The 26368-nt window shown below is 34.5% G+C and overlaps 1 protein-coding gene across 1 annotated transcript in view; it reads right to left on the minus strand.

The window, feature by feature from the left end:
- Window positions 1-2003: 2003 nt before the first annotated feature.
- LOC136043427 (transmembrane protein 115-like) overlaps window positions 2004-26368 on the minus strand; it is a 45076-nt gene continuing 20711 nt past the window's right edge. The window contains exons 2-4 of the mRNA XM_065728338.1: window positions 14508-15228; window positions 4639-4812; window positions 2004-2359 (exon numbers count right to left, since the gene is read on the minus strand). Coding sequence (XP_065584410.1) covers window positions 2179-2359; window positions 4639-4812; window positions 14508-15211 — 1059 coding nt within the window. The 5' untranslated portion in view covers window positions 15212-15228 and the 3' untranslated portion in view covers window positions 2004-2178. The remainder of the gene's footprint in view (window positions 2360-4638; window positions 4813-14507; window positions 15229-26368) is intronic.

Consider the following 26368-nt stretch of genomic DNA (forward strand, 5'->3'; position numbering starts at 1 on the left):
GTGGTCTCAGAAATTATTTATTAGAAGGCAGATAGGCCCCCTCCCACGCCACTTCTTCCCCTAAAATTTTGAGAGAGCTGTTTCGTTCATCATATTTGAAAGGTCCAAAAAGGATACCTTTGAAGATAGCAAGACCCCCCACAGCCCCCGGGGACGGTCTTTAACTTGTAAGATTTGCCCATTGTTTACGAATAGTATTTGTTGTTGGAAAGTTTGCATGCATTTTTCGGGTGATCGAGGGGTTATGAACTCCCTGTTGGTGGGATTATCCATGGGGAAGGAAGTTTCTGGGGAGGGGGTGCACTTTTCAGGGGAAACTATACACTAGGGGGAACATTCCAAAAGTTCTATACGAATTTGTTTTTATTTGTCGTACTTTCTCTTGGCCAACTCTATTTTACGTGTTGAGTTGTTAAGGATAATTGTATGGGGTAAATTCTCACCAGGATTATATTGTATGGAGAATATTTCCGTGGGGGGGGGCATTTTTCCGTGGATTGTTACCGGGTTTCTCGGTATTATTTAAAACCATCAGAAATTAGATTATAAAAAACAAGTTTTTTCAGCTGAAATCAAGGAGAAATGTTATAACTTGAATCGAACAGAAATTATTATGTATATGAGGGTGATCACCCCCTCCTCAACACCTCATTCTTTACACCAATGTCTGAACTTTGTCTAAATTCTTTAATAACTACTCCTGAAACATGAGAGTCGCTTAATTTGAACTTAAAGAAGATTTTTTTGAAATGCTAAAAAACCTTGGCGTGAAGAGCAAGGTGTTGAGGAGAGGGCTACCCCCTTCATATACCGGAAAAGGCTGTAAGTTTTGAAATTGGCCTGCCCATATTGTTTCCAAATAGTGTTTATTATTGAATTATACAGCAGATAGAGATCACCAATTCAAACGTGGTTGTTTTAGTAACTATGATTTTAGTAAGAAAAAAAATTACAAGCAATGACACTGAATTTTAAATAATTAAATTTCTATCAATTATAAAAAACTAGCTTATCAGATAGTTATATGTATATTTGTATTATTTGAAAAACGATCAGAAATTAAATAAAAAAAAAAAAACTTTTTTTTTTACTGAAAGTAAGAAGCGACATTACTTAAAACGAACAGAAGTTATTCCGTCTATGGAAGGGGTTTTCCCCTCCTCCATACCTCGCTCTTTACGCTAAGGTCTGACTGTTTGTCATAACTCTAATTTTAAAGTAACAAAAAATTTTAGAGTTAAGAACAGGATGTTGAGGAGGGGACAGGCTCTTTGATACACGGATTAATTTCTGTTCATTTTAAGTTTTAATGTCGCTCCTTACTTTCAGTTAAAAAAAAATTGCTTTTTTATGTAATTGAGTATTGAAAGGAAAGAAGGTTACTCATGTAACCTTCAAGTGGGGCTGGTCAAATGCAAATTAAAACAAACAACTTTAGCAATGATCATTTCCATTTTCACAATTCTAGGTTAATAGTACCACCTCTTTTTACGTTTCCTTTCAGAGATTCTATACCTTATACCTTCTAATGTACATAGTATGCGTAAAGACATGGGTAGGTTTGCAAAGTTGTACTTTTTTGACATTCTCTGGCGAATGTTCAGAATTCCTTTTTCTCAGCTTGGATTCAGTCAGCATTATACTGGTTTGATGCTAAAAGTTAAAGTTAAATTATGGTATAAATCTCAGAAATGGATTAAAAACCCAAACTGTCACCATCAAACCTTGCATAAAACTGAAAAGGCTTACTAAATCCAGGAGGAAAAAAAGGAAGGAATTTTGGACATTCAAAAGTGAATGGTTGAATTCTTCAGTTTCGGTTTCTCACAGTAACATATGCACAGCAAATCTTCTTAAGTACTTGTACTTGTGGCGGGAATCAGGCGTTTCCACCTCGCCCGGCATCGATGATCTTAGAGACCTTCTTGGACCATGTTGATTGATCTTGTGCCAGCTGCTCTGCAAAGGCGAGCCACTTCTTAAGTGCATCTTTAAAAATAACTGCATACTTTAATTTTTAATAAATTTCACAAACACCAATACGTTTAAACTGTAAATATAAACTCCAATTATTTTCAACTAAGAGACATTTCCCAACTCTGACAGGAGAATATAAAATCTTCAGATTTTCACTTGTTAATAATAATTAAAAAGAAAAAAACTTCGAGCCCAAAACATTTACTCAATAGTTAGTTTAACACTCCCTGCTGGTAAATTTAATTCTTCTTGCTTTGGTTCTAAAGGAATTGTCTGATTGTAATCTTCTTGTGGACTGATCTCAGGGACTGGACTTTTGCTCTGCTTCCAACTTGGCTCTTGCTTTCCTAATCTTTCACCAAGGGCTTTCAAAGCAATCTGCCTACAAAAAAACAACAAATAGTATTATTATACAAATTACTACACGTAGAACAATATTATACAGTAATAGTAAGTAATTTATGAGTAGTAATAGTAAGTATATAAAAGTGCGTAGTAAAAGTAAGTAGAGTAATCGCGAGTAGTTTATACATATAATAATAAATATAAAACAATAATTAGATATTATGATGGCCTCTTGCAGAATGTTATGGAAAATTAATAGCCCTTTAGCCTAGACCAAATTGGAAGTTTCATTGCAATTTTTTTTAAATAGAATTTTGATGCCCAGTAAGATTTTCTTATAATTGCTGATTGGTGTGTCCAATGTACAATTAAAAGCATACTTTAAAAGATGAGTTGAAATCGATGCTAATCAAAGGCCTTGTACTTTTACAAATTTATCGACTAATACACAAATAAAAACTTAGTTGATGCACGCACTGAAACATGTTTGATGTTCAGGTATATTGGGGTAAACGAGCTAAAAAAAATATCAAATAGTAGACGTGGTGATCCACTTTGATTATATGAGATCAGAGAATAACATTCAAAATTAGAAAATTGAAAATGACATTAGAAAATTCTCTAACATTAGAGAATTACATTAAACATAAAAAATTAGCAGTAGAAATTTTTCTGACATTAGAAAATGACATAAGATATTAGAAAATTAATTTAGTATATAAAATTCTCTGACTTTAAAAATGATATGAGACAGTATAAGATTACAAATTGGCATTAGAAAATTCTTTCAAAATATAAAATGGCATTAAACATTAGAAAATTAAAATATGACATTGAAAAGTCCTCTGAAATAAGAAAATGACATTTAGACATTAGAAAATCTTAAGTTGACATTAAAAACTCCCTGACATCAGAAAATTGAATTATAAAGTGAAGCTAGACGTCAAAAATTTATAAATTAACATTCTAAAATTCTCTGACATCAGGAAATGACACTAGAAAATGACATTAAACATTATAAAAAATAGAAATTGAAATTACAAACTTCTCTGACCTTAGGAGAAAATTGTCATTGATTGTCAATTAAAAACTGACATTAAAAATTGAAGTTAATTAAAACTCAACCGGTTGAATTATAAACGGATCCTTCAGGACCTGACAATGTGTAAGAGACAATCCATGCATCTGACTTTTAGGCTTGTCTTAGTTGTGCTCCAAAACTGACATAAATGACTCTTGGTAGTTTATTTGAATGTTTTTTTCTTCTCAAGTCTATAGTGCCATTTTGCAATTCTTCTTCATCCTAGTCTAAAATAATTAAAGATCCTCATATATGACAAGCATAAGAAAACTACTCTTTTGTGAGGATCAGGGATGACATATTCCGGCCTTTCCTCCAGACACAAAACTATAGGTCCCTTTTCCTTTCCCTTAAAAAAACTTCCTTGGAAATTTCAATTCAATCCCCTGGCCATGAGGCCCAAGAGGATACACATACAAAACTATACATAAAAATTGCTACCATTTAATGAAATCTACTGGTTATCAGCAACGATAATAATAATCATAACAATTTTTCTTTTTTTTAATAAATAGTAACATCTGTAATATGAGTGCTTGCTTGCCTTTGGGCATTAAAAAGGTATATCCCCTCGTGATGATGGAAAACCAACTCAATCTGATTGTAAAAGCACTCCAGAGGAATGTTGGCTTTAGCTACCAGTTCTATAACCTCAAGTGATTGTCTAGATGCTAAGAGACACAACACTAAAATAAAGTAATGTTTATTGTCTCCCGAACGACACCTGCTGCCCACCTTACAAAAAAGAGAACTATGCACCTATGGCTGACCTCTAGAAGGCATGTACGATGGAATTTTTTTTTCAAAGGAGGGACAAAAAAAAAAACCCGACAAACTGAAGGGATTACAAGAAATTATGGTAATGCAGAATAAACCGTTTGGTTTTGTAAAGCCTTATTTTTTATGTTGTAGATTACACTTTGTAATGCAATTATAACTCTGACAAAGACACTTGAAACTTTAAACTTTCCAGGGATTCTCCCTAAAAAATGAAAGGATAAAAAAAGCAAACAAGACTACAGAAGTGTCTTGTCCAGCATCCTGACCAAACACAACATAATTCTAGTGTACTGATATCATAGATGAATGTTACCAGTTAATTACAATGCACGAGTTTGCTAGGAACATGAATTGTATTCTCTAGCCAGAGTGATAGCAGTAACAAAATATAAAATCCACAGCTGAACTGCAGCATGCCTTTTGTTGAAAAATATCTATTTTGAATTAAGATTTACCTTCGCCTTTCTGCATCTTGGGCATCCATTCCTGGCAGTCTTATAGCTATAGAAGAAGGAGCACCAATGTCATATTTTCTAATAGGCTTCTTACATATCTTCACACTTACAAGGCATCGAAATAACAAGTTGCTAAACACAGATATAGGTGGCTGTAAGACTGTTGGGAAAAAGCTGAAAGAAACAAATTGGTATTAATCATCCCCCGATTAAGCCATTTATCAACAGGGGTCATAGGGGGGGGGGGAGTAATTGGAAAGAACTTGGGATTCCCTAGAGAAAATGACGGTCTAATTTGTTTGTGTTTTGTCAACTATAACTTTGATTTGTTATATCGTTGATTTAATGACGCTATAAGCTCTGTGTAGATCTAAAACAAAATGTAATGGTAAAAATACAATAAGTAGGATAAGTGACCAATCCTGGGTACAAGTAGATAGTGAGCCATCATACTGAACTGCCATGAGTTTGACTCTAGCTGCAATGAATCCATAAAAAAGCACCTTATGACATGTGGTTACGAAAATATGGTCACTGTCTTATCCACTTTTAAAAGGAGCAAAGTGGTTTTGGTATACACTGAAAAAAAAATTCATGATTCAACACATGTCTCAAAACTATTATGTTATAGCAAATTGTCACTCATGCATAATCCAAAGAGGCGTCAATTGGGCTGGAGGGGGGGGCAGCGAGTAGGGTGGCAACCGCCCCCAAACTTCGTCAATTTTTGGGGCATATTTGCATTGGATAGTAGGTGCCGACATGCGCTAAAGGTATAAGCTTCAGTTCGTTATGATGCCCAGTCTAAAGGACATGAATTAAATATTCACGACTTGGATTTGTCTAAAGCTTTTGATAGTATTTGCCATGCAAAAGTGTGGCACTCTTTGTCAAACAGTTCGTGGTAACGAATTGTAGTAAGGAGTGACCCGACTCAATAGTAACCGAAACTCTAAAAAATGGAATTTTGATACCAATAGTTACATCAAAAGAATCCCATTTTAATGCTGATTTTAAATAAATAAGTTTCATCAAAATCAATTATACCCATCAAAAGTAACGTGCCTGAAAAAATTTGCCTCATTTTAGAAAATAGGGGGAAACACCTCCTAAAAGTCATACAATCTTAACGAAAATCACACCATAAGATTCAGCGTATCAGAGAGCCTTATTGTAGAAGTTTCAAGCGCCTATCTACAAATTGTGGAATTTCGCATTTTTTGCCAGAAGACAAATCACGGATGCCTGTTTATTTGTTTTTTTGTTATTGTTTTTCCCAGGAATGATCGTATCGACTGAATTGTCCTAGAATGTCACGAGAGGGCTCATTATAACAGAAACTAAAAGTTTTAGTGTTTAAGTGACAAAAAAAAAAATTGGACGGCACCCAGGCCCCCTCCCACGCCCATTTTTCCCAAAAGTCACCGGATCAAAATTCTGAGATAGCCATTTTATTAACCATAATCGAAAAACCTAATAACTATGTCTTTAGGGACGACTTACTCCCCCGCAGTCCCCGTGGGAGGGGCTGCAAGTTACAAACTTTGACCTCTGTCTACATATAGTAATGGTTACTGGGAAGTGTACAGACGTTTTCAGGGGGATTTTTTGATTTAGGAGGAGAGTTGAGGGGGGGTTACGTGGGAGGATATTTCCATAGAGGAACCTCTCACGGGGGAAGAGAATTTCAATTAAGGGGGCGCAGGATTTTCTAGCATTATTTGAAAAAACACTGAAAAAATAAATATGAAAAGTTTTTTCTACTGAAAGTAAGGAGCAGCATTAAAACTTAAAACGAACAAAAATTATTAAGCATATGAGGGGTTTACCTCCTCGTTATACTTCACTCTTTACGCTAAAGTATTTTTAGTAATTTCAACTTTTTATTCTACGGCCTTTGTGATTCAGAGGTCATTCTTAAGGAATTGGGACATTTAAGCATTAGTGTAAAGGGTGAGGTATCGACGAGGGTTGAACCCCCTCATATACGCAATAAAAACATACGAATATAGAAGTTCGTTACGCAAGTTAATTCTTAAGTTACGTATAATTTTTACCAATGAAAACGTTTGTAAAAAATTAAAAGTTCTAGTTGCCTTTTTAAGTAATCAAAAAATTAGAGGAGAACTAGGCCTCCTCCCTCACTCCTTTTTTCTTAAAATTTTCCGATGAATTGTTTTAATTATTATTTCGTTTTAATTATTTATGTGCGGAGAGCCAAGATCAAAACTTGCATTAATTCAAAAACGTCCAGAAATTAAATAAAAAAACAAGTTTTTTTAAATGAAAGGAAGGAGCAACACTAAAACTTAAAACGAACAGAAATTACTCCGTATATGAAAGGGGCTTTTCCTCCACAACGCCCCGCTCTTTACGCTAAAGTTTCTTACCGTTTTAAAAAGTAGAGTTAAGAGAAAGAGTCAAACTTTAGCGTAAATAGCGGGGCGTTGAGGAGGAAAAGTTCCTTTCATATACGGAGTAATTTCTGTTCATTTCAAGTTTTAATTTTGCTCCTTACTTTCATTTAAAAAAACTTGTTTTTTTTATATTTAATCTGAGCTTGGAATGAACCTTCCTGTCATTTATAAACTTAAATTTTGGTATATAAATTCGTTTCTTCGTTTAAAATCTAGTGCAGGGCACTACGGTAATATATCAGTTTAATCTGTAGAACGACAGGATGGGTGCTATCACTTAATTCATTTAATACTTGTATTCAAAATGTGTTATCAGGAATCAAACCTTCGTTTTTTTTTAATTTATCTGATGTGTCTTATATTGCATATAACGGGCGACCTGCTAGTTTTAAGCCAAACCAAGTCTATTTTGGCACTGTGTGTGCACCGTATTTCTATGATGGTTCTGGATGTTGGTCTGTTTTTGAATGTCAATAAATGCGAATTTTTAGTTTGCAATCCCAAGTCATCAGCTCATAATTTGTCCTGTGGACCCTCAGTAATTCGCAATGTTGAGAGTTTACGGTGGTTTGGAATTAGTATTTGTTCTAGACTCCCTTTTTGCGACTTAAAATTCGGACAGACGTTAAAGAAAACGTGAAGATTAGATATGCAAAAATTGTAACTAACCATGGAAAATATTCATGCCTAGACTTAGCTAAAATGTATTCCGCATATTGTGACCATTCTGTCGTGTTTTTAAGTGGAAAGTACTCGTTATTGGATAAGAATGATTTACGCAAGATCTATATTGTTTATTTTAGATATTGTAAATTTTTACTGTATTTTCCCACTTCATATCCTAATACCCGTATTATTGAGAAGATGGTGCTACCGACATTATACAATCGTTTGAACTGGTTAGTACTATTTTAACAAGACATGCCTTTGTGTCCCTTGGCCCAAATCATAATATTATCCGTGTGCTTGTGTATGTGATTAAGGCCATGATTAAGTGAACTTGAAAACATCAAGGTTCAAAATTGAAGTTAGGGTAGCCTTCTGTCTCTCAATTCTCTAGAGACCGTCGATTGTCAAAATCCTTCAAATAGCACTTATCCATTGGCGGAAATAGCAGGTTAATTATACCAACTTGTCAATCTGGTCTCTAGGGGTGTTATTGGCGATCTGAAACGATTCTTTCTGGCTAAAAACTTGTAAAAATTTCAGGTAGCTGAAAATATTCTATGGGACTGTTCGAAAACAGGAAAATACATTGAAAAATGGTTGCAATAATCTTACAGGTTATTGTCTTCTGCTCATGATAGTACCGATTTTGTTCTACAAGCAATACCCTTCATAGAGTACACTTGTGAAAAAGAGCTAGACATTTTCCAAGATTTCTATGCAATTAGAGGAAATAGAGCAAAATCTTAGCAAACATTCTGTAGCTTCTTTAAGAAGCTAACGCCTGATATTAAAAGCGATATCTTCCGCCAATGAATACTTGAGTACTTTTTAAATATATATTTTTTCAATTTTAACATAGGATTTTCGAGTTCCATCAGTTCACTTAATCACGGCATTAAGGTTTAAGTTATCTATGTTTCTGTGTATTTGATTTTTCTTCCTTTCTTGTGTAATTTACTCTGCTTGTTTTGTGTAATAATGGGTTATAAATAAATAATTATCATCATTAAAGTATTTTCTTTGTGCATTCTAATTGAAAAAAATCGAAAAAACGACAAAACCGACCCCCCTATATTTGAGACCACATATTTTGCCCCCCTTATATATTGAAACAGACATCCCCTCTGCGCCCCATCATTTTCCTGAATTGGCGTCTGTGATGATCCTATAAGAGATTTAGAGAATAATTCTAGCTAATACACTACCAGCATTATTTACCACTGTTGGTCCTAACTCAAGAACTAGAGGTCATAAGTTGAAACTTGTTAAGCAGCCTATCCTATCCTGAGTCCACGCTCAATTCTTTTCCTCAAGAATCGTCAATAGTTGGAATAAAATCTCTGAAGAAACTGTTACTGCTGAATCTCTGGGCATCTTCAAATGAAGACTGGAAGCTGAGTGGTCCTCCAGGGAGTGTAAACTTAACTGGGAAGCTATGGATATGGATCAGCACAGTACACCTGGTCACTAAAGAATCCTGAATACAACTCAAATCGTCAACTCTGGAGCTCTACAAGGAGAAATCCTTAGATCGCTCCACGCTGCAATTAAAGGTAATTCTCTATGCACAGACCTATACATACAATACAGAGTAAACTTACAAAACTTTTCTATGTAAGACGTTATTATAATTAGAAGCTAATATTGCTTCTCTTTTTAGAAGCTGTCACTGACTTAGGTGTGACAATAGAAACTAGCATTTCCTCAACGTATTTTTCCTCAATTTACCTCAATTTGCCAGCCTATATGATAATAAGGCTGGACAAGGCTGAACATTTAGAAATAAGCAGAAACTTGCTGATTTTTTTTTCAAGTCTTGTATATTATTTCTTTGCTTCAGGAAAAAAATATAATGCGACTTTGAACTTTCTGAATAACTATAGACAAATTTACATACTCTTTTGTGTAAATATCACAGCTATAATTATACTGTTACCACATATTGTACTGTAGCTTAAAATGTAGCTCTGTGTCTGAATTAAATAAAAAAACAAGTTTTTTCAAGTGAAAGTAAGGAGCGACATTAAAACTTAAAACGAACAGAAATTACTTCGTAAATGAAAAAGGCTGCTTCCTCATCAGCGACCCGCTCTTTACGCTAAAGTTTGACTCTTTCTCTCAACTCTTCTTTTTAAAACAGTAAAAAACTTTAGCGTAAAGAGCGCGGCGTTGATGAGGAAGCAGCCCCTTTCATATACGAAGTAATTTCTGTTCGTTTTAAGTTTTAATGTCGCTCCTTACTTTCACTTGAAAAAACTTGTTTTTTTATTTAATTTCTGAACGTTTTTGAATCAATGCATGTTTTGATTTTGGCTCTCTGCAGAGAAATAATTATAACGAAATTTGCATATTTTTTTAGGGGGGGGGACTAAATGGCTTTCTCATAATTTTGATCGAATGATTTTGAGAAAAAAAGAGCGGGGGAGGAAGCCTAGTTGCCCTCCAATTTTTTGGTTAATAAAAAAGGCAACTGGAACTTTTAATTTTTTACGAATCTTTTTATTAGTAAAAGATATGCGTAACTTATAAACTAGCTTACGTAAAGAGTTTTTTATTCTCATGTTTTTATCACACATATGAGAGGGTTCGCCCCCTCTTCAGTACCTCTCTCTTTACGCTAAATCTTAAATTTTGGCCCAATTCATTAAGAATGACCCCTGAATCACAAAAGCCGTAGAATAAATAGTTGACATTACTAAAAATACTTTAGCGTAAAGAGCGAGGTATTAGGAGGAGGTGAACCCCTCATATGTGTAATAATTTCCGTTCGTTTTAAGTTTTAATGCTGCTCCTTACTTCCAGCTGAAAAAACCTTTTTCATATTTATTTTTTCATTGTTTTTTTTTTAAATAATGCTAGTAAATCCTGCGCTCCCTTCATAGAAATTTTCTTCCCCCATGACAAATTCCTCGATGGAAAGTTCCCCCAGTATATCCCCCTCTTTTCAACCCCTCCCCCAACCAAAAAATCCTCCTGAAAACACCTGTACACTTCCCAATAACCATTACTATATGTAAACACTGGTCAAAGTTTGTAACTTGTAGCTCCTCCCACGGGGACTGTGGAGGAGTAATTCGTCCCCAAAGACATAGTTATAAGGTTTTTCGACTATGCTGAATAAAATGGCTATCTCAGAATTTTGACCCGTTGACTTTGGGAAAATAATTAGCGTGGGAGGGGGCCTAGGTGCCCTCCAATTTTATTGGTCACTTAAAAAGGGCAGAAGAACTTTTCATTTCCGTTAGAATGAGCCCTCTCGCAACACTCTAGGACAACTGGGTCGATACGATCACCCATGGGAAAAAAAAAACAAACAAACAAATAAACACGCATCCGTGATCTGCCTTCTGGCAAAAAATACAAAATTCCACATTTTTGTAGATAGGAGCTAGAAACTTTTAAAGTAGGGTTCTCTGATACGCTGAATCTGATTTTGTAATTTTCGTTAAGATTCTATGACTTTTAGGGGGTGTTTCCCCCTATTTTCTAAAATCACATAAATTTTCTCAGGCTCGTAACTTTTGGTGCGTAAGACTAAACTTGATGAGACATATATTTAAAATCAGCATTAAAATGCGATTCTTTTGATGTAGCTATTGGTATCAGAATTCCATTTTTAGAGTTTTGGTTTCTATTGAGCCGGGTCGCTCCTTACTACAGTTCGTTACCACGAACTGTTTGAAACTGGCAGAAGTAAAAAAGCTACATTGATATATTAAATGAACACAAATATACAAAAATGCATAGATTCTCGAGTTTTATGCATGATTCACATTTTATCCCACAAGGCATCGTTTTTGCATTTCTTGAGAAACCAACTTCCCTAATATCAAATATTCATGATGTGTATGGGAGGAGGCCTGTTCTTTATTTCTCTGATCCAATTTTTCCTGCATCCCTGCCATAGCTAAAATTTAGGTTCAACTTGTAGCAACATAAAGAATATAATTCAGGATACAAGGAAACAACAACAAGGGTTTTTGAAGCCAAGAGTCAGAATAGTTCCACTAAAAGCTATACACATAAATAAAATAATCCTATGCTACTTCTGAGCTTAAAACCTAAAACTCTACAGAGGCGAGTGTTGTTTGTAGTCTGTGACTCAACTCCTTATAAAGATGGATTGGATTCCTTGTGAAGAAAATAGAAACAAGCTGCCCATTCAAAAGGAAGTAAAACAGGAGTACCCTCCTTAGCATGACTCCTAGATACTTTTCTAGTCTGACTATTTGTTTTATAGGTAGACATAGGTCTAGTCTTCAGACAGATGGGTCAGAGGGTTTTTATATACAATGACCTGGCTCAGTGTATGCCCGTGAAAATACTGGGCTTATCAGAACAGTGAGCCATGAAACTTTATTCATTTGATTATTTATATAGTCTATAATTAAAGAAGCAGACTCTTATTTATAATTTAATTCTACACAATACTGCAAAAAAAAAATTTCAACTAGAAATTGAAGTAGGCATGTGTTTCAGAATTGCAAAGTAGAAAAATTCTTTCACTTCAGCCAACATTAAGCTTTTTAAAAGGGGAGCCAAGCATAGACAACACTCTCCTACTTTCCTCAAGATATTTATAATAGTTGCCAATCACAAAAGATGAACTATCCTCAATCTGTATGCAAGCTATGTGGTGTGTAAGAAAAATTAAATTAAGAAAGGTGTTTCTCAACATGCAACTTTCAACATTTGGCTAACAAAAAAAAGTTTTTTTTTGTTTACTCTATCAAAAGATAGTGAGAAATCTATGTGTTATGTTAATAAGACAAGTGACATCTGGATTACAAAAGTGCACTAAAGTATACTAAAAAACTTTTTGACTAGAAATTGAAGTAGGCATGTGTTTCAGAATAGCAAAGCAGAAAAAGTCTTTCACTTCAGCCAACATTAAGCTTTTTAAAAGGAGAGCCAAGCATAGACAACACTCTCCTACTTTCCTCAAGATATTTATAAATAGTAGCCAATCATGAAAGATGAACTATCCTCAATCTGTATGCAAGCTATTTGGTGTGTAAAAAAAACAAAATAAAGGTAGGTGTTTCTCAATATACAAGTTTTAACATTTGGCAAATAAAAAAAGCTTGTAAACATAGGATGAATAGTAGAAAAAAGATAGTGAGAAATCTATGTGTTATGTTAATATAACAAGTGACATCTGGATTACAAAAGTGCACCTAAGTATACAAAAAATAGCTTTTGTTTTATCATTGATTTAATTTCTAAAATATTATGATACGTTGTTTTATACTTATGTTGGATTTGACTGTGGCAATTACATGCAATGAAGTATGGAAATCGTCACATACCATTCTAAAAAATGGGTTCTTTGAAAATTTGAGAAAAATGTGCCAGATGTTTTTCAGAGGAATTGTCTAAGCATTTTTTTTCAGTTACTTGTGAAATGATTATACATTAAGTTTTATATGTATATATATATATATATATATATATATATATATATATATATATGTATATATATATATATATATATATATATATATATATATATATATATATATATATATATATATATATATTACATTAAATAAATGAAATAATTAAAAGCACAAAAAATGTGGTTTGATCCCACTATTGAGGACTATAATGGGAGAAAGGTTAATATAGTTAAGTCACCTTTTACAGTTGAAGTGGCCAAGGCAACAGAAAACTATGCTTAATAACAACAATTTAGCAAAGACGACAATAAAAGTAGGATATATTGAATGATGGAAGAACAAATCATAGGGTCAAGGTAACATTATACTATGATGCGTTTCAACAGTATAGCAATATGTTAAATTTCAAAAGTATTAAAAGTAGACTATTTGCTTAAACAAATACAAACAAAAACACAAACTAAAAAGACACTAACTGAAGCAAAGCATACAAAATTAGATGGTCATATCAATCTACCAACCAGATATTGATGTAATTAGAAGAAAAGAGTTTACCATTACCCATACTGCCTTTATGCAGAAATTAGTCCTATATTGGTATTTTTCTAGGGCACATCCTCTTCATTTTAACATGAGGTTTCTGAACTTATTGGTTAAATTGGACTTTGAGATATGTAACATGTACAGAAAAAAATGACACAAAAACATATAGTTGTCACATAAATTTGTCATTAGAGACTGACTCATAAGCAAGCAATTTTATTGTAATATCTGTTCGAGTTTAACAGCATATCACACATACAAATATTAATGAACTAATTTAAAACTGCAAAGGAGTGGGAGGGAACTCTCAGTAAATTGGTCCAAATCTCCGCCCCCCCCCCAAGAGATTCAACCAATTTATGACCAAGCCCTCGCCTCCTTGAACAAGCTTCATCAACCACCTAGGGACCCCAGGACCATGCAGTTATTTTATTTAGAGACTTTCCATTTCTTTGCAGGTGTAAATTCATCAACTGGTAATTCAAGCCCATGTTTACAAACTCATTTTATAAAAGCAATTTTGAATTGCAAAATATATAAAGAAAATTTGTCTATTGAGGCATTTGATGAAAAATAGACTGAAGCTTATCTAGTACTTTTCATTAAGGCAAGAGATAGGTCAATAATATGGGACTGTCAAGGGTACATAGTAAGATACCCAAAAATGCTGCTGAGACTACAAAGAATTAAGGCAATTTCCAGGGATTATAAAACCCAACATCATCTATAAGCCAAAGATTGTGATAAGGACTCTGTAATACAAAATTTGCAAAAAAAAAAAAAAAAAAAAAAAAAAAAAAAAAAAAAATGAAAACCATTTAAAAAGAAAGAAATATCTCACCTTGCAAATGAAAAATTGTCTGCAAGATCTCCTCTCGTGCCATTACTATGTTGCTGATAAAACCTTAAATAAATCCAGCTCACAAGCATCCCAATACCATACATAACTGGATAAGTATGTTCTAACAATCCAACAATCCAAAACAGAATTGATACTAGTAGCACACACAAGGGAATGTTTCTATTCATTATTTTTCCTGCAGGTGTTTTCACTACAATATTGTCTGGCATTATTTGTTTAACTGCTACCATAACACTGGCTACATATGCTGACAGCCCATGCATACGCGTTTGAAACAAATAATCTGAATTAAATGTCACCATATATACAAAGACATAAAAAACAGTTCCAATGATAGCAACTGTCATATTAACTAAGGCAAAATAAGTCACCATTTCTAACTTCCCCCAAAGTGGTTCAATAAGTTTACCACACAGACCAACAACAATTACATCAGTAACAACTTCATAAAGATGAAATTCAATCATCCAATGTGTGAATGCTGTCCATATCCAAAAAACAGGAGGAAATAAATAGGCAGGAGTGACAGTTAATGATTTAACAGCTGACTCAGAGAATGATAAACAATATCCAAATAGTACTGCACAGCAGATCACTTTCACAGTCAGACTAGTTGATCCAAGTAAAGAGCTTGCTTCCTGTTTGAGGAAACTAATATTTCGAATGGCTTTTCTTGAAGTCATTGTTATTTTTGTAACATCTGAAAAAGAAATGATTAAGTGAGCACAAAAAGAGCCCCCCCCCCCAACAAAAAATAACCTGAGCCTCCTAGCCCCATCACATTAATGGGATCCAAATCTTCTGACATAACCCTATGCTACCCACTCAGTTTGCTGATTTTTGTGAATTTTCATTTATTTTTTAGCTGTTTTCTCATCAACAGCTGGCTCACAATGCTAAAATAAATCTATTTACAAATATAAAATAAAATCACCAAACTTTTGTACATAATCTAGGGTAAAAACGCTAGAACTTCCAAAGTCCCTAGTGCAGCTGCAAGCCCTGCACCTGCTCACCCTCAGATACTGATAAAAGCAGGGTGATATAATAGTGACTTAAAGCTGTTGAATTCTGGGCAAGGAAAAATCAGTAGCAATTTCTCTCTCTGTGTACATAACAAATTAAAAACTCCAGTTTCTCTTGTCCCAAAGAAAGGAGCAGCAAAGCGTTTTGCTGTTGAAACTGGGCTAATCGGGTATAAAAGTCAGCCCCACTAGACCTATTAAAAGCCGAAGTTACTAAGGATTGTGCTCGGATTGTTGACTGGAAGCTGATTTGGGACTCAACTATCAACTAAAGCTAACTCATCATCACCAGCAAGAAATCTAGCCTGGACATACAAGAGGTCATCACCACCTTACCTTGCTGGCGTAAGAATATAACAGGTTATTTCTTTTCATGTTATAATTCTTGTGCCTAAGCCCTTCTAAAGAGAACACTATCAAATTCTGAAAACTACTTTAAGACATTCAAAAATACTTAGGTATGTTATTCCTGGAGGTTAGAATAAAACTTTGAAGACGTGCAACCTTCAGGAATGATAAAATAGGGTAATACTCATAGTACCCAGACAGTGCCTGATCTCCAACAAAATATTTTGATTAAAATGTATCTTTTATAAATGTATTCACTAAGCTACTGACCTAAAATATATGTAGATAGTTTTAGATAGGATAGTTAGGATTGGCTGGTGGTTGCGACTGGGCTAGGTATTAATTAGAATAGGTATTTCTGGAGGGATGTTATACACAACTATTTTAGTTGAGTAGTGTTTTGGATCCATAGAGTAGAATTTATTGAGATGTTAGATTAGATTAGACTAATGTATTTCAAAAACATGTATACAAAACATTTTGCTGCACCTGCTAAGAAAGGCCCGAGGGGCTTGTTGGCAGCAGGTGGCAGTTATCTCTACTCTACATATTACTACATACAAAGATTCTACTTATGACACTCACGCATTATTACTATACTTTTGCATCATTACCATACTATTCGTTTGCAAGGAAGAATCTCTTAACAACAGCCTTGAAGGAAGCCAAATGACTCGAATTTCTTATTTCAACTGGAATAATATCCCATACAGAGGGGGCAAAATTTCTAATCACGAAAGAAGCTCTAGCCGTATTTCTAAATGGGTGTACCAGATTTGATGCCCCTCGTGTATCGTGGCTATGAAGATCACAATTAATGGAGAAAAAATTTTCGAAAGAAGAGGGAAGTATATTATTAATAAATTTATATGTGAAAATACTAACTTGGTAGTCTCTTGTTTTTGAAATATCAAAAAGTTGATTCTTAGTATAAAGTTAATTAATATTATGAGTAAATAAAGTTTTAGGTGATAAAAATTTAACGGCGGCTTTATTTTGGATTTTTTGGATTTTTTTATAACATGATACAAAATTACTAGCCCATAAAGAGCAACCATAGCAAATATACGGGTAAAAAATAGCAAAATAAAGTAACCAAAGACTTTTATAGGATACTAGGTTTTTAACTCAGCAAAGCAACCCCAAGAGATCTGGACAACTTTGAAGCTATAATATTTGAATGTGTTTTCCATGATATATTTTCATCAATCATAAAACCTAAATACTTTGTTACCTTTACTCTTTTTTAAATTTAAGAAGGGATTTTAAATTCAGTAATATATATGCTGATTTAGAATCTTGGAGGGCCATTAGTAAAGATGGAGGGACTTTTTAGGGGGTGTTCTATGCATAGCCTATTGGATAAGCTTTAATACAAACAAAAGGGATGTCATGCTACCAGACTGTCTGCAATCTTTAAGGGAGGACTTCACCATCTCCCAAAAATCACCACAATGTGGTCCAGAAGATGGTTTGGTGCACCATTGGTTGGGTTGACTGCTGATAAAAGGAGATAACTATTCAAAAAAAAGTAGCTCCAAAATTTCTTAAAGTATAATGCCACAGATTACGATGGCTCAGCTGTTTTTCGCGTATTTTCGGCGATATTATGTGCAGAAGGGACCAACATCAAATAATCAAGAGGCCATAATGGTACCAATTGGATTTTAATCCTTAAACTGTTGAGGATAGGTGATTTGAGTATTGCACTTCTCACAGTTCCTACCTACCTCTACAATTTTCAAGTCAGTAATTTTTTGTTGTTGTAAGTTATGCCTTGGGGGAATATAATGATTTCATGGTAGGGGTAGTCGTATTAACTTCATAGGGGGCTTATTTGATTAGAAACTGAAAGTTCTAGTTCCCTTTTTAAGAGTCACAAGGGACCAGAGGGCAACTAGCCCCAATATATAAAACTGAATTTTTGAGATAGCCATTTTGTTCAAAACAAACCAAAGAGCACATAACAAAACACTTGGGTTGACACAGCTGTAACATATAGACCAGCCCCCCCCCCCTCTATAAAATTCAGGACCAAATCCCTCATTCACATCCCCTTAGGAATCCTCAAATATAGGACCAAATCTCTCATCCATACTCTTCTAGGAACTCTTAAATTCAGGACTAAATTTCTCAGTCACACCCCTTTAGTAAATTTCAATTTGAAAAAGGTTTGGATAAAATCATTTAGAATTTAACAGATTGCTAAATTTAACAAGTCTGCATAATCCTACGCGGTTAGACTACATGCATTTAGATAAGTGAAAGGTTACTTAACAAGTCAAGTAACCAGTTATTCTGACCCCTGAGTTTTTCAACAGTCTGCATAGTCCAACGCGGTTGGGTTACGTGCATTTAGATAAAGTAAATGTTACTCAACAAGTTAAGTAACCAGTTATTCTGACCTATGGGTTTTTCTCAAAACCAAAAGAGAAATCCTTGCCATAAGAACAGCTTTTGGATGCGTGACTAGTCACATGATTAAATATTACCAATAGTAGTGGAGGTCAACTTCCGCAGGTCACCAAGCCTGTCCGGCAAGTGCGCGCGTTGGATATATGAGCCCAACACAAGGGCGAATAGTTAGTTTTATGGAGAGATTCGAATGCGTTAGATCAATTGCTCATGTTCGCCTTTTTATGCAATAAGACATTGAAGCTATTTTGTCAATAGTTGTATATTGTAAGTAAATAAACCTTATTGTATTTAATCATCTTCTGTCTATGTATTAGGGCATCAGGTACAGTTCCTCTAGCTTTCAGGCACGGTCCCAAGGGAATCTATATTTGTTTCAAGAGACCTCGAACAACACCGAGATGGTTCTGTCTCCCAGGTTACCGGGGATTCTATACGAAGCCTTTTTATTTTATTAATAATTTAGCTCCCATATCCACATCAAACTATTAAGACTTAGAAGCGTCTCAAGCAACTCAACGCAAAACCCCCTTTAAAATAAACCCAAACCAATTATTTAACTAAACCACCCCGTAACATATGGCGCGGTCGGGTAAAGAAAGCAGGAAAAGGAACTGAAAGTACCTACGCAATTAATGCCTACTAACATAGACAAATATGATTACTTACATTTTAATTTTGATTTTTAAGTGCAGTGCAATTTTACCTAGCTTTTTGAATTTTTAGGTGCAGTGCGATTTTATTTCTATTTTGCATTTTTTTTCTATATAGGTATACCCCATTCAAAAAATATCAAAATATTTAAGAAATTAAAATAAAACAGTAATAAAATTAAAAAAAAAAATTTGAGATTATTTTAAACCGCATATTAAAAAAAAAAAAAAGACTACAATAAATATGGACCAGGAACAAGATGAAATATTAAAAGCGCAGCAAATTATTGCAACTTCGGTAGAAATTGCAAAATCATTACCAGAATATGAAGGAGATACTGACGTTGATCAATTCAACATCCATTTAGGACAATTTGTGGAAATGACAAAAATTGACCTAAAAGTATTAAAAAATATGTTACTTTTAAGACTGAAAGGACAGGCGCTAACATTTCTAAAACAAATCGAAAACTCGATAGGTACAGAAGCAACCTCAACCATTAACTCAATAGAATTATTGCAACAGGCCTTCCAGAAAAGATTCATTGACACAAGTTCATTGAATAAACTAAAACATGGCCTAGTTACTTTCGAACAGACCCAAAACGTTCGTGAGTACTTGCATAAGGTTAGAATCGCAACAGAAGCGCGATACGGTCCAGGAGAAGGGGAATTATATGAAAAAATCATACTAAATGCATTTAGACAGGGACTAAACCCAAAGTTATACCGCCTTTTGATAGCTAAAAATATTGATAACCTAGAACTAGCGGTTCAAGAAATAGAAAGAGCCGTAGAAATTGATTCGATTGTCCTGCAGCATCAAAAACTGTCAATAAATGCTGTAGAAAACAAAGCCTCTGTAAAGTCGAGAGATTCCTCTCCGCGATTTTTCTCCCGAGAATCATCGCCCAAACCTGTTCAAAATCAAATGCGAACCACCACACCTCCAAGACAAGTACGTTTTGCCCCCAATAATCAATTAAGGGCACAAACTAACAATGAACCATTAAGGTGCTACACCTGTAGCCGATTAGGACATATCGCAAGAAATTGTTTCGCAAACAATAATTATCGCCCAAATATTAGGGGAACGGGTAACCGTTTGTCCAGGGGGACAAACTATAGTGGGTACGCCCCTAGAGGCAGTCGAGGGAACACCCTTGTAACAAGAAATAATTATCCCACCCAAAATCAAAATTTCCAACGCGATACGTATCAATATCGAGGAGGGTATCGTGGAAGAACAAATCAACCCAGTAATAGTTGGAACAGAAATACAAGAGAAAATTACATCAGCCGACGGCAACCATATAATAGCTCCATCTCAAGTAATAACCAAGGAACCCAAAACAGAACAAATGAAAATTCTACATCTAACATCTGGGAATCCCAGGGAAACGATATAAGCCCCCAAAATTCGTAGGACCAAAATTTGGTGGCAAGATAATTTATAGGTCCCCCCAGTAATAATACCATTTTTAAGTGCAAATAATAATAAGATGTTACCAGTATTTGAAAATTTTAACGCAGGGAATATTTATTTCTCAGCCCTTATAGATTCAGGAGCAACCGTAAATGTGATAAATACATCCGTGTTTAATAAATTACCAAACTATATTAAACGACGAATGAGCAATATCTGTCCCAATTTATCAAGTGTAACCGGACACGACCTGGATGTGAAAGGCACTGTGTATCTAGCCTTGCGCAAGGATAACAGAAATTTCTATACTCGATTTATAGTTTGTAAGAATTTTCCATACGAAGCAATAATAGGCGCAAATTTTTTAAAATCAAATAAAATATTATTAGATGTAGCAAATTCAAAGTTTATCTACCCAACGGACACCATATCAATGATAAATAACATACAAGCAAACAAAGTAAGGGAAAATATAGGTAACATGAGAGAGTATAGAAACAAACAAATTCAAGAAATTTGTTATTTATGGAAAAAACTTGAAAAAATAGAAACTCCAGGAGAAAAACCAGCGGAGAATCTTCTAAATTAAATAAAAGAAGAAAATCACGAAAAATATTATGGATTTGTAGTGCGTAAAACAAAAATTCCCCCTAAATCAATGCAGAGGGTCCAAATATCACAAATGTTAGAACCAGTTAACGATAAAAATGAAATTTGGGTAGCATCACCGTCGGAAAATCTCCCGAAATATGTATTTTGTGAAGAACAAATTATAAATTACGAAAAGGGAGAAGGTTACATTTGGGTAACGAACACCCACGAAAACGACCTAATTACCCTAAGTAAAGGTACATGTTTAGTAGAGATACAGGTAGTATCGGAATCCGACATTAATAATTGGAAAAATTTGGAAAAAAACTACGTGAATAATATTAATGTTTACGTTGACAGAGAATATCCACTGACGCGATCTCAATTCCTTGAGAAATTCGAACTAAGTCACATAACCGACGTGTCATTAAAACAAAAATTATGCGACTTATTATGGGAATATAAAGATGTCTTTTCGACATCTGAAGATGACATAGGACTTATCCCATTTTATGAACACACAATACAAACCACGGGGCCACCAGTCGCAAAACAACCATACAGAATTCCTTATAAACATAAGGAATGGCTAATAAACAAAATACATGAACTCGAAAAAAATCAAATCATAAGGCCAAGCATAAGCCCATACTCTGCCCCCGTTATTTTAGTCCCGAAAAAGAATAATGATCTTAGACTAGTGGTAGATTATAGAGCTTTAAATAAACAAGTAGTAAGTGACAAATTTCCCCTACCTAGAATAGACGAAATTCTAGACTCAATATCAAATAAAAATAAAATATTTACTTCCCTAGATTTGACACAAGGATATCATCAAGTAAAAATAGCTGAGGGCGATGTTTTTAAAACAGCTTTTTCAACAACAGAATGTGGTTCTTATGAATACTTAAGAGTACCATTTGGACTAAAAACTAGTTCGAGTGCATTGTGTAGACCCCTCCTTCATTTACTAAGAGGCCTAAATAACATAATTCATTTTGTTGATGACGTCATAGCTATGGACAAAGACGCGGAGGACCATTTAGTGACCCTAGCAAAAGTGTTTGAGAAATTTAGAGAAGGCAATTTAAAATGTAGACCAGAAAAAGTAAATCTTTTTCAAACAAAACTAAAATTTTTAGGAGTAGTTGTAACGCAAGGACAAATTTCCCCAGACCCTGAAAAAATAAAATCCGGTAAAAATATAAAGCCCCCCCCAAACAATTAAACAATTACGAGGAATCTTAGGATTAATGAGCTATTTCCGAAAATTTATAAGAAATTACGCACAAGTTGCAAAACCTTTAACGGACCTCACGAGAGGCAACCCACAAAAAATTGTGTGGTCTAATACAGCTCAGAATGCATTAGGTCATTTAAAAAAGGCTCTAACCTCAGAACCTATTTTATCGCTACCTGACTTCCAAACAGGACAATTCGTTGTTACAACGGATGCCTCAAACAAGGGAATTGGGGCGATCCTCTCCCAAATAATAAATGGGGAAGAAAGAGTGATAGCGTACGCTTCTCGCACCCTGACTTCTGGAGAAAGTAATTATTCTGCTACACAGCTTGAATTATTATCAATTATCCACCATTTGGACAAGTTCAGACATTATTTGGTAGGCAGAAAATGTAAACTGCGTTCGGACCACAAAAGCCTGCAATATTTGCAAACTTTCAAAAAGCCAACGGGAATACTCGCGAGATGGATTTTGAAAATCCAAGACTTAGATTATGAATTTGAACATCTTAAGGGAAAACAAAATGCCCCATGTGATTATCTAAGTAGATTTCCAGATAATACCCCAGTAGAAAATGAAAATGAAGAAGTCAACACAATAAAAGCAAAGTATGTTCCAAGAAAGAAGGGTTTAAAAATGAAATCGGCTGAGAATAATTCGGTTGAGAAGGAACAGAAAAACAGCCCACTTTCCTTGAATTCTATAAAAATATATCAAAAGAAAGATAATACTTGTGCTGCTCTAATAGAATATTTCTTATATGATAAAGAGTTACCTGATGAAATGAAATCTTTTAAAAAAGAAATTGATAACTATTATTATGATTTCGACGAAAAAATACTATGTAGGATAATAACCGATACTGATAAAAGAAATCAAACTTCCGTTATACCAGTTTTACCCCAAATTTTGGAAAAACCCGCTTTTGAATTCTTTCATTCTGAAGTAGGAGGTCACTTGGGATTAGATAAGACATTCCATAGATTAAAACAATACTTTTTCGTTACTTCAGCCTTGACAAAGTTAAAGAATTATGTTAATAATTGTGAAACTTGTAATTTAAGAAAAAATCCTCAAGTCTACCCGAATCCAACGATAGGAAGAACGCCTACGGCCCGGTTTCCATTTGACATAGTTTCTTTTGATTTATATGGTACAAGTGGAGGATTACCCACGTCTAATGAAGGACACACCTGTGTACTGTCAGTAATAGATCATTTTTCTGGTTTCACTTTTGCTAAACCATTAAAAAATCAAAGCGCCTATACAACGTCGAAGGCTCTCGCTAAAATATTCCTTAATTTCGGTATCCCTAATACAGTATTAAGCGATAACGGCCCTAATTTTGTAGCGAAAGTAACCAAGGATTTAATGTCTTTCCTTCAAATAAATAAATTGGTATCGACCCCCTATCATCCACAGGCCAATGGGAAAATCGAGAACAGACACAAACTATTTTCTAATATTTTAAGTATTTATACGAAAGAAAATCGCAGGGATTGGCATGAAACCTTACCTTATTTAACAAATGTAATAAATACAGCTTACTCCCAGGTCATTCGCGATAACCCATTTTATATATTATTCGGACGAGACTTTAGAATCCCTTATAATGAAATTATAGAGTCACGACAATTTTATAATGATTCTCAAGATTATAAACAAGAATTTATCAATAGAATGAGGAAAACTTATAAACTTGTAAAACAAGAAATAGAAAGATCAAAAAGAAAGCAAGAAGCAAAAAATATTTCTAACGTCAAGGGTAAACTCGATTTCCAAGTAGGAGATTGCGTTTACTTAAAAAACGAAAACAAATCGGACGGCAAGAAACTTTCGGACCGGTACCTAGGACCGTTAAGAATAATTAAAAAGTATGATAATAACGTTACATTTAAACTATTAAAACCAAAAACAGGAAAAGTCTATAAAACCCACGTTAGTCGTATAAAAAGGGCAAAATTCACAGAAACATGGACCCCTCAACCTTCAACATCAAATACCTCGGAGGACGAAAATCAACCACCTCGCTCTAGATTAAGTGAGCTTAAACCTTTTAATTTCAAACAAGGATATTTTGAAAACAGTAGTGACGAAGAAAAATTTAATGAATTTCTAACCATGACAAATATGGTTACCCCCCCCAAAAAGTACCCCCGTTACGCGGAGACGGAGGAATAGCGATTCTTCCTCCAGTGAAGAATCAGAAGAATTGGACTATACAATTTCTCCACAAACGCAATTTTTCCCGGATCGAATTTCGACACCTTTTCCACCAAAACGTTTCCCCGATGATTTGGTAAACCCTGTCACACCAATAGACAGACCCTTTTCATTACAAGATGAATTAAATAAGGCTATACAGACCCCTGGTGACATAGAGTCAGAAAATGTCTACAAACCGCAGCGACAAACATTGCGGGAGGCCATGGATCTTATTAATTACCCAATTAAAACTAGACAAAGTACACTTGACACTAATCCAGCTACAGATGAACAACAATATCACGATATAACCGTCTCAAAGGCAAAACCAAAGGACTGGGTATCTTGGAAGGAAACCTTAATACAAACACTTCCTCACCCCCCGGAAGACATGGCTTTCAAGCAGTGGAGGCACCCCAAGAAGACATTTGAATCCTCCCAAAGCTCCCAAGAATCGTTCAATTCTCCCGAGTCCAAAGATCAACAGGACGAGTCAATCAATAAACCCTCCACTTCACGAGGTGAAGAAATTTACGAAGGTCGAGCTGGATCTACACCTAAATCTCAAACTTCTACTTCAAGAGAACCAGATACTAAATCTACAACTAGTTCCTCAGATACTGAGAGTGAATCAGGCAAAAATGAGCCCAAAGATGTGGAAGGAACAAGACCACAGAGTGCAACTGCCCAGGCTAAAAAGGCACAAATTAAAGGTCAAAAATTTCTTAAAAAACAATATAAAAAGTTTGACTTGATATCGCTAGCGAAGCCAAAGAAAAAAACCGAGTCTACCGAAGAGAAGATAACAACAAGGTCAGGCCGAGTTGTCAAAAAAACAGATAAATTAGATTATTAATAAAAGAAAAATAAAAATCTATCAGTCCTGGATAAAATAAAGGAAAAAAAAAATAAAAGTCATTTTTTTGTTAATTGTTAATTGGTTACGCTAAGAAACCATCCCATAATAAAAGTCATTAAGGGAAAGTACTTTTCAGGAAGTCTGAAAGACTCCAAGTGAAAAATTGGCCTATCTTATCAAAAAGTACTCATTATTCTAAGTAAGTTCCAAATCACATTTTTTTGTTAAGATCAATCATAAGAGTGTAACTGCTTGATTAACATTTTTCTTAAAATAATTCCTTAAAGTTAAGGATTATCTTAAAGGTTAAAATTAGAACTGCCCCATCGACTAAACGTTTCGCCAAATAAGTAGACGAGACAATTCCTGATTCTTGAACTTTAATTTCTCTAATAATATAACCCGTAGCTTGGTTAACATATCTTACCACAAGTATAACTTAACTGGAACAAAATGATTAATATTGCCATAGCTTACGCGTACCAGTCAGAAAATTTAGGTTTAAAAACTAAATTGCAATCGAGATTACAAGCAATTTACTATACACGCAACCTGGGATAACGATAACGGACGCCCTAACAAGTTGTGATAAAAAGGCTAGGCGTGCTTCAGCTCGCCTTTCCACACATTAATTGAGAGGACTCCTTGAAAGCTACTTCTTCATTGTTACAGCCAGCAGTAAAGTGGACAAATATTAGTAATTTGCAACAAACTGTAAATTGAATTTTGACAAAACCAAATTCACCGTAAGCCAATTGTCGGTAGTTGGTGCAGACTCGGCCTACGAACTTCGTATGAGTTCATACGCCGTATCCGTACGATTTCCCAATTAATATTTCTTCATTGCTCCAACTCATGTTAGACCAACCAATTCAACCCGTAATATATAAAACTCGCACATTGTTTGACAAATTCGAATAAAAATCCCTATACGTTGTACTTCTCTACTCGTTATTCAACATTTCCAATTTCTCCAAATTACTAAGTCCCTTTTAATTTAATTGATATCCCATTTACAACCAAAATATGTCCAAAGCCATTATAGATACAGAATTTATTTCAATTATCCATGCT

Source organism: Artemia franciscana, unplaced genomic scaffold (genome assembly GCF_032884065.1).
Source record: "Artemia franciscana unplaced genomic scaffold, ASM3288406v1 Scaffold_592, whole genome shotgun sequence".
Taxonomy (NCBI): domain Eukaryota; kingdom Metazoa; phylum Arthropoda; class Branchiopoda; order Anostraca; family Artemiidae; genus Artemia; species Artemia franciscana.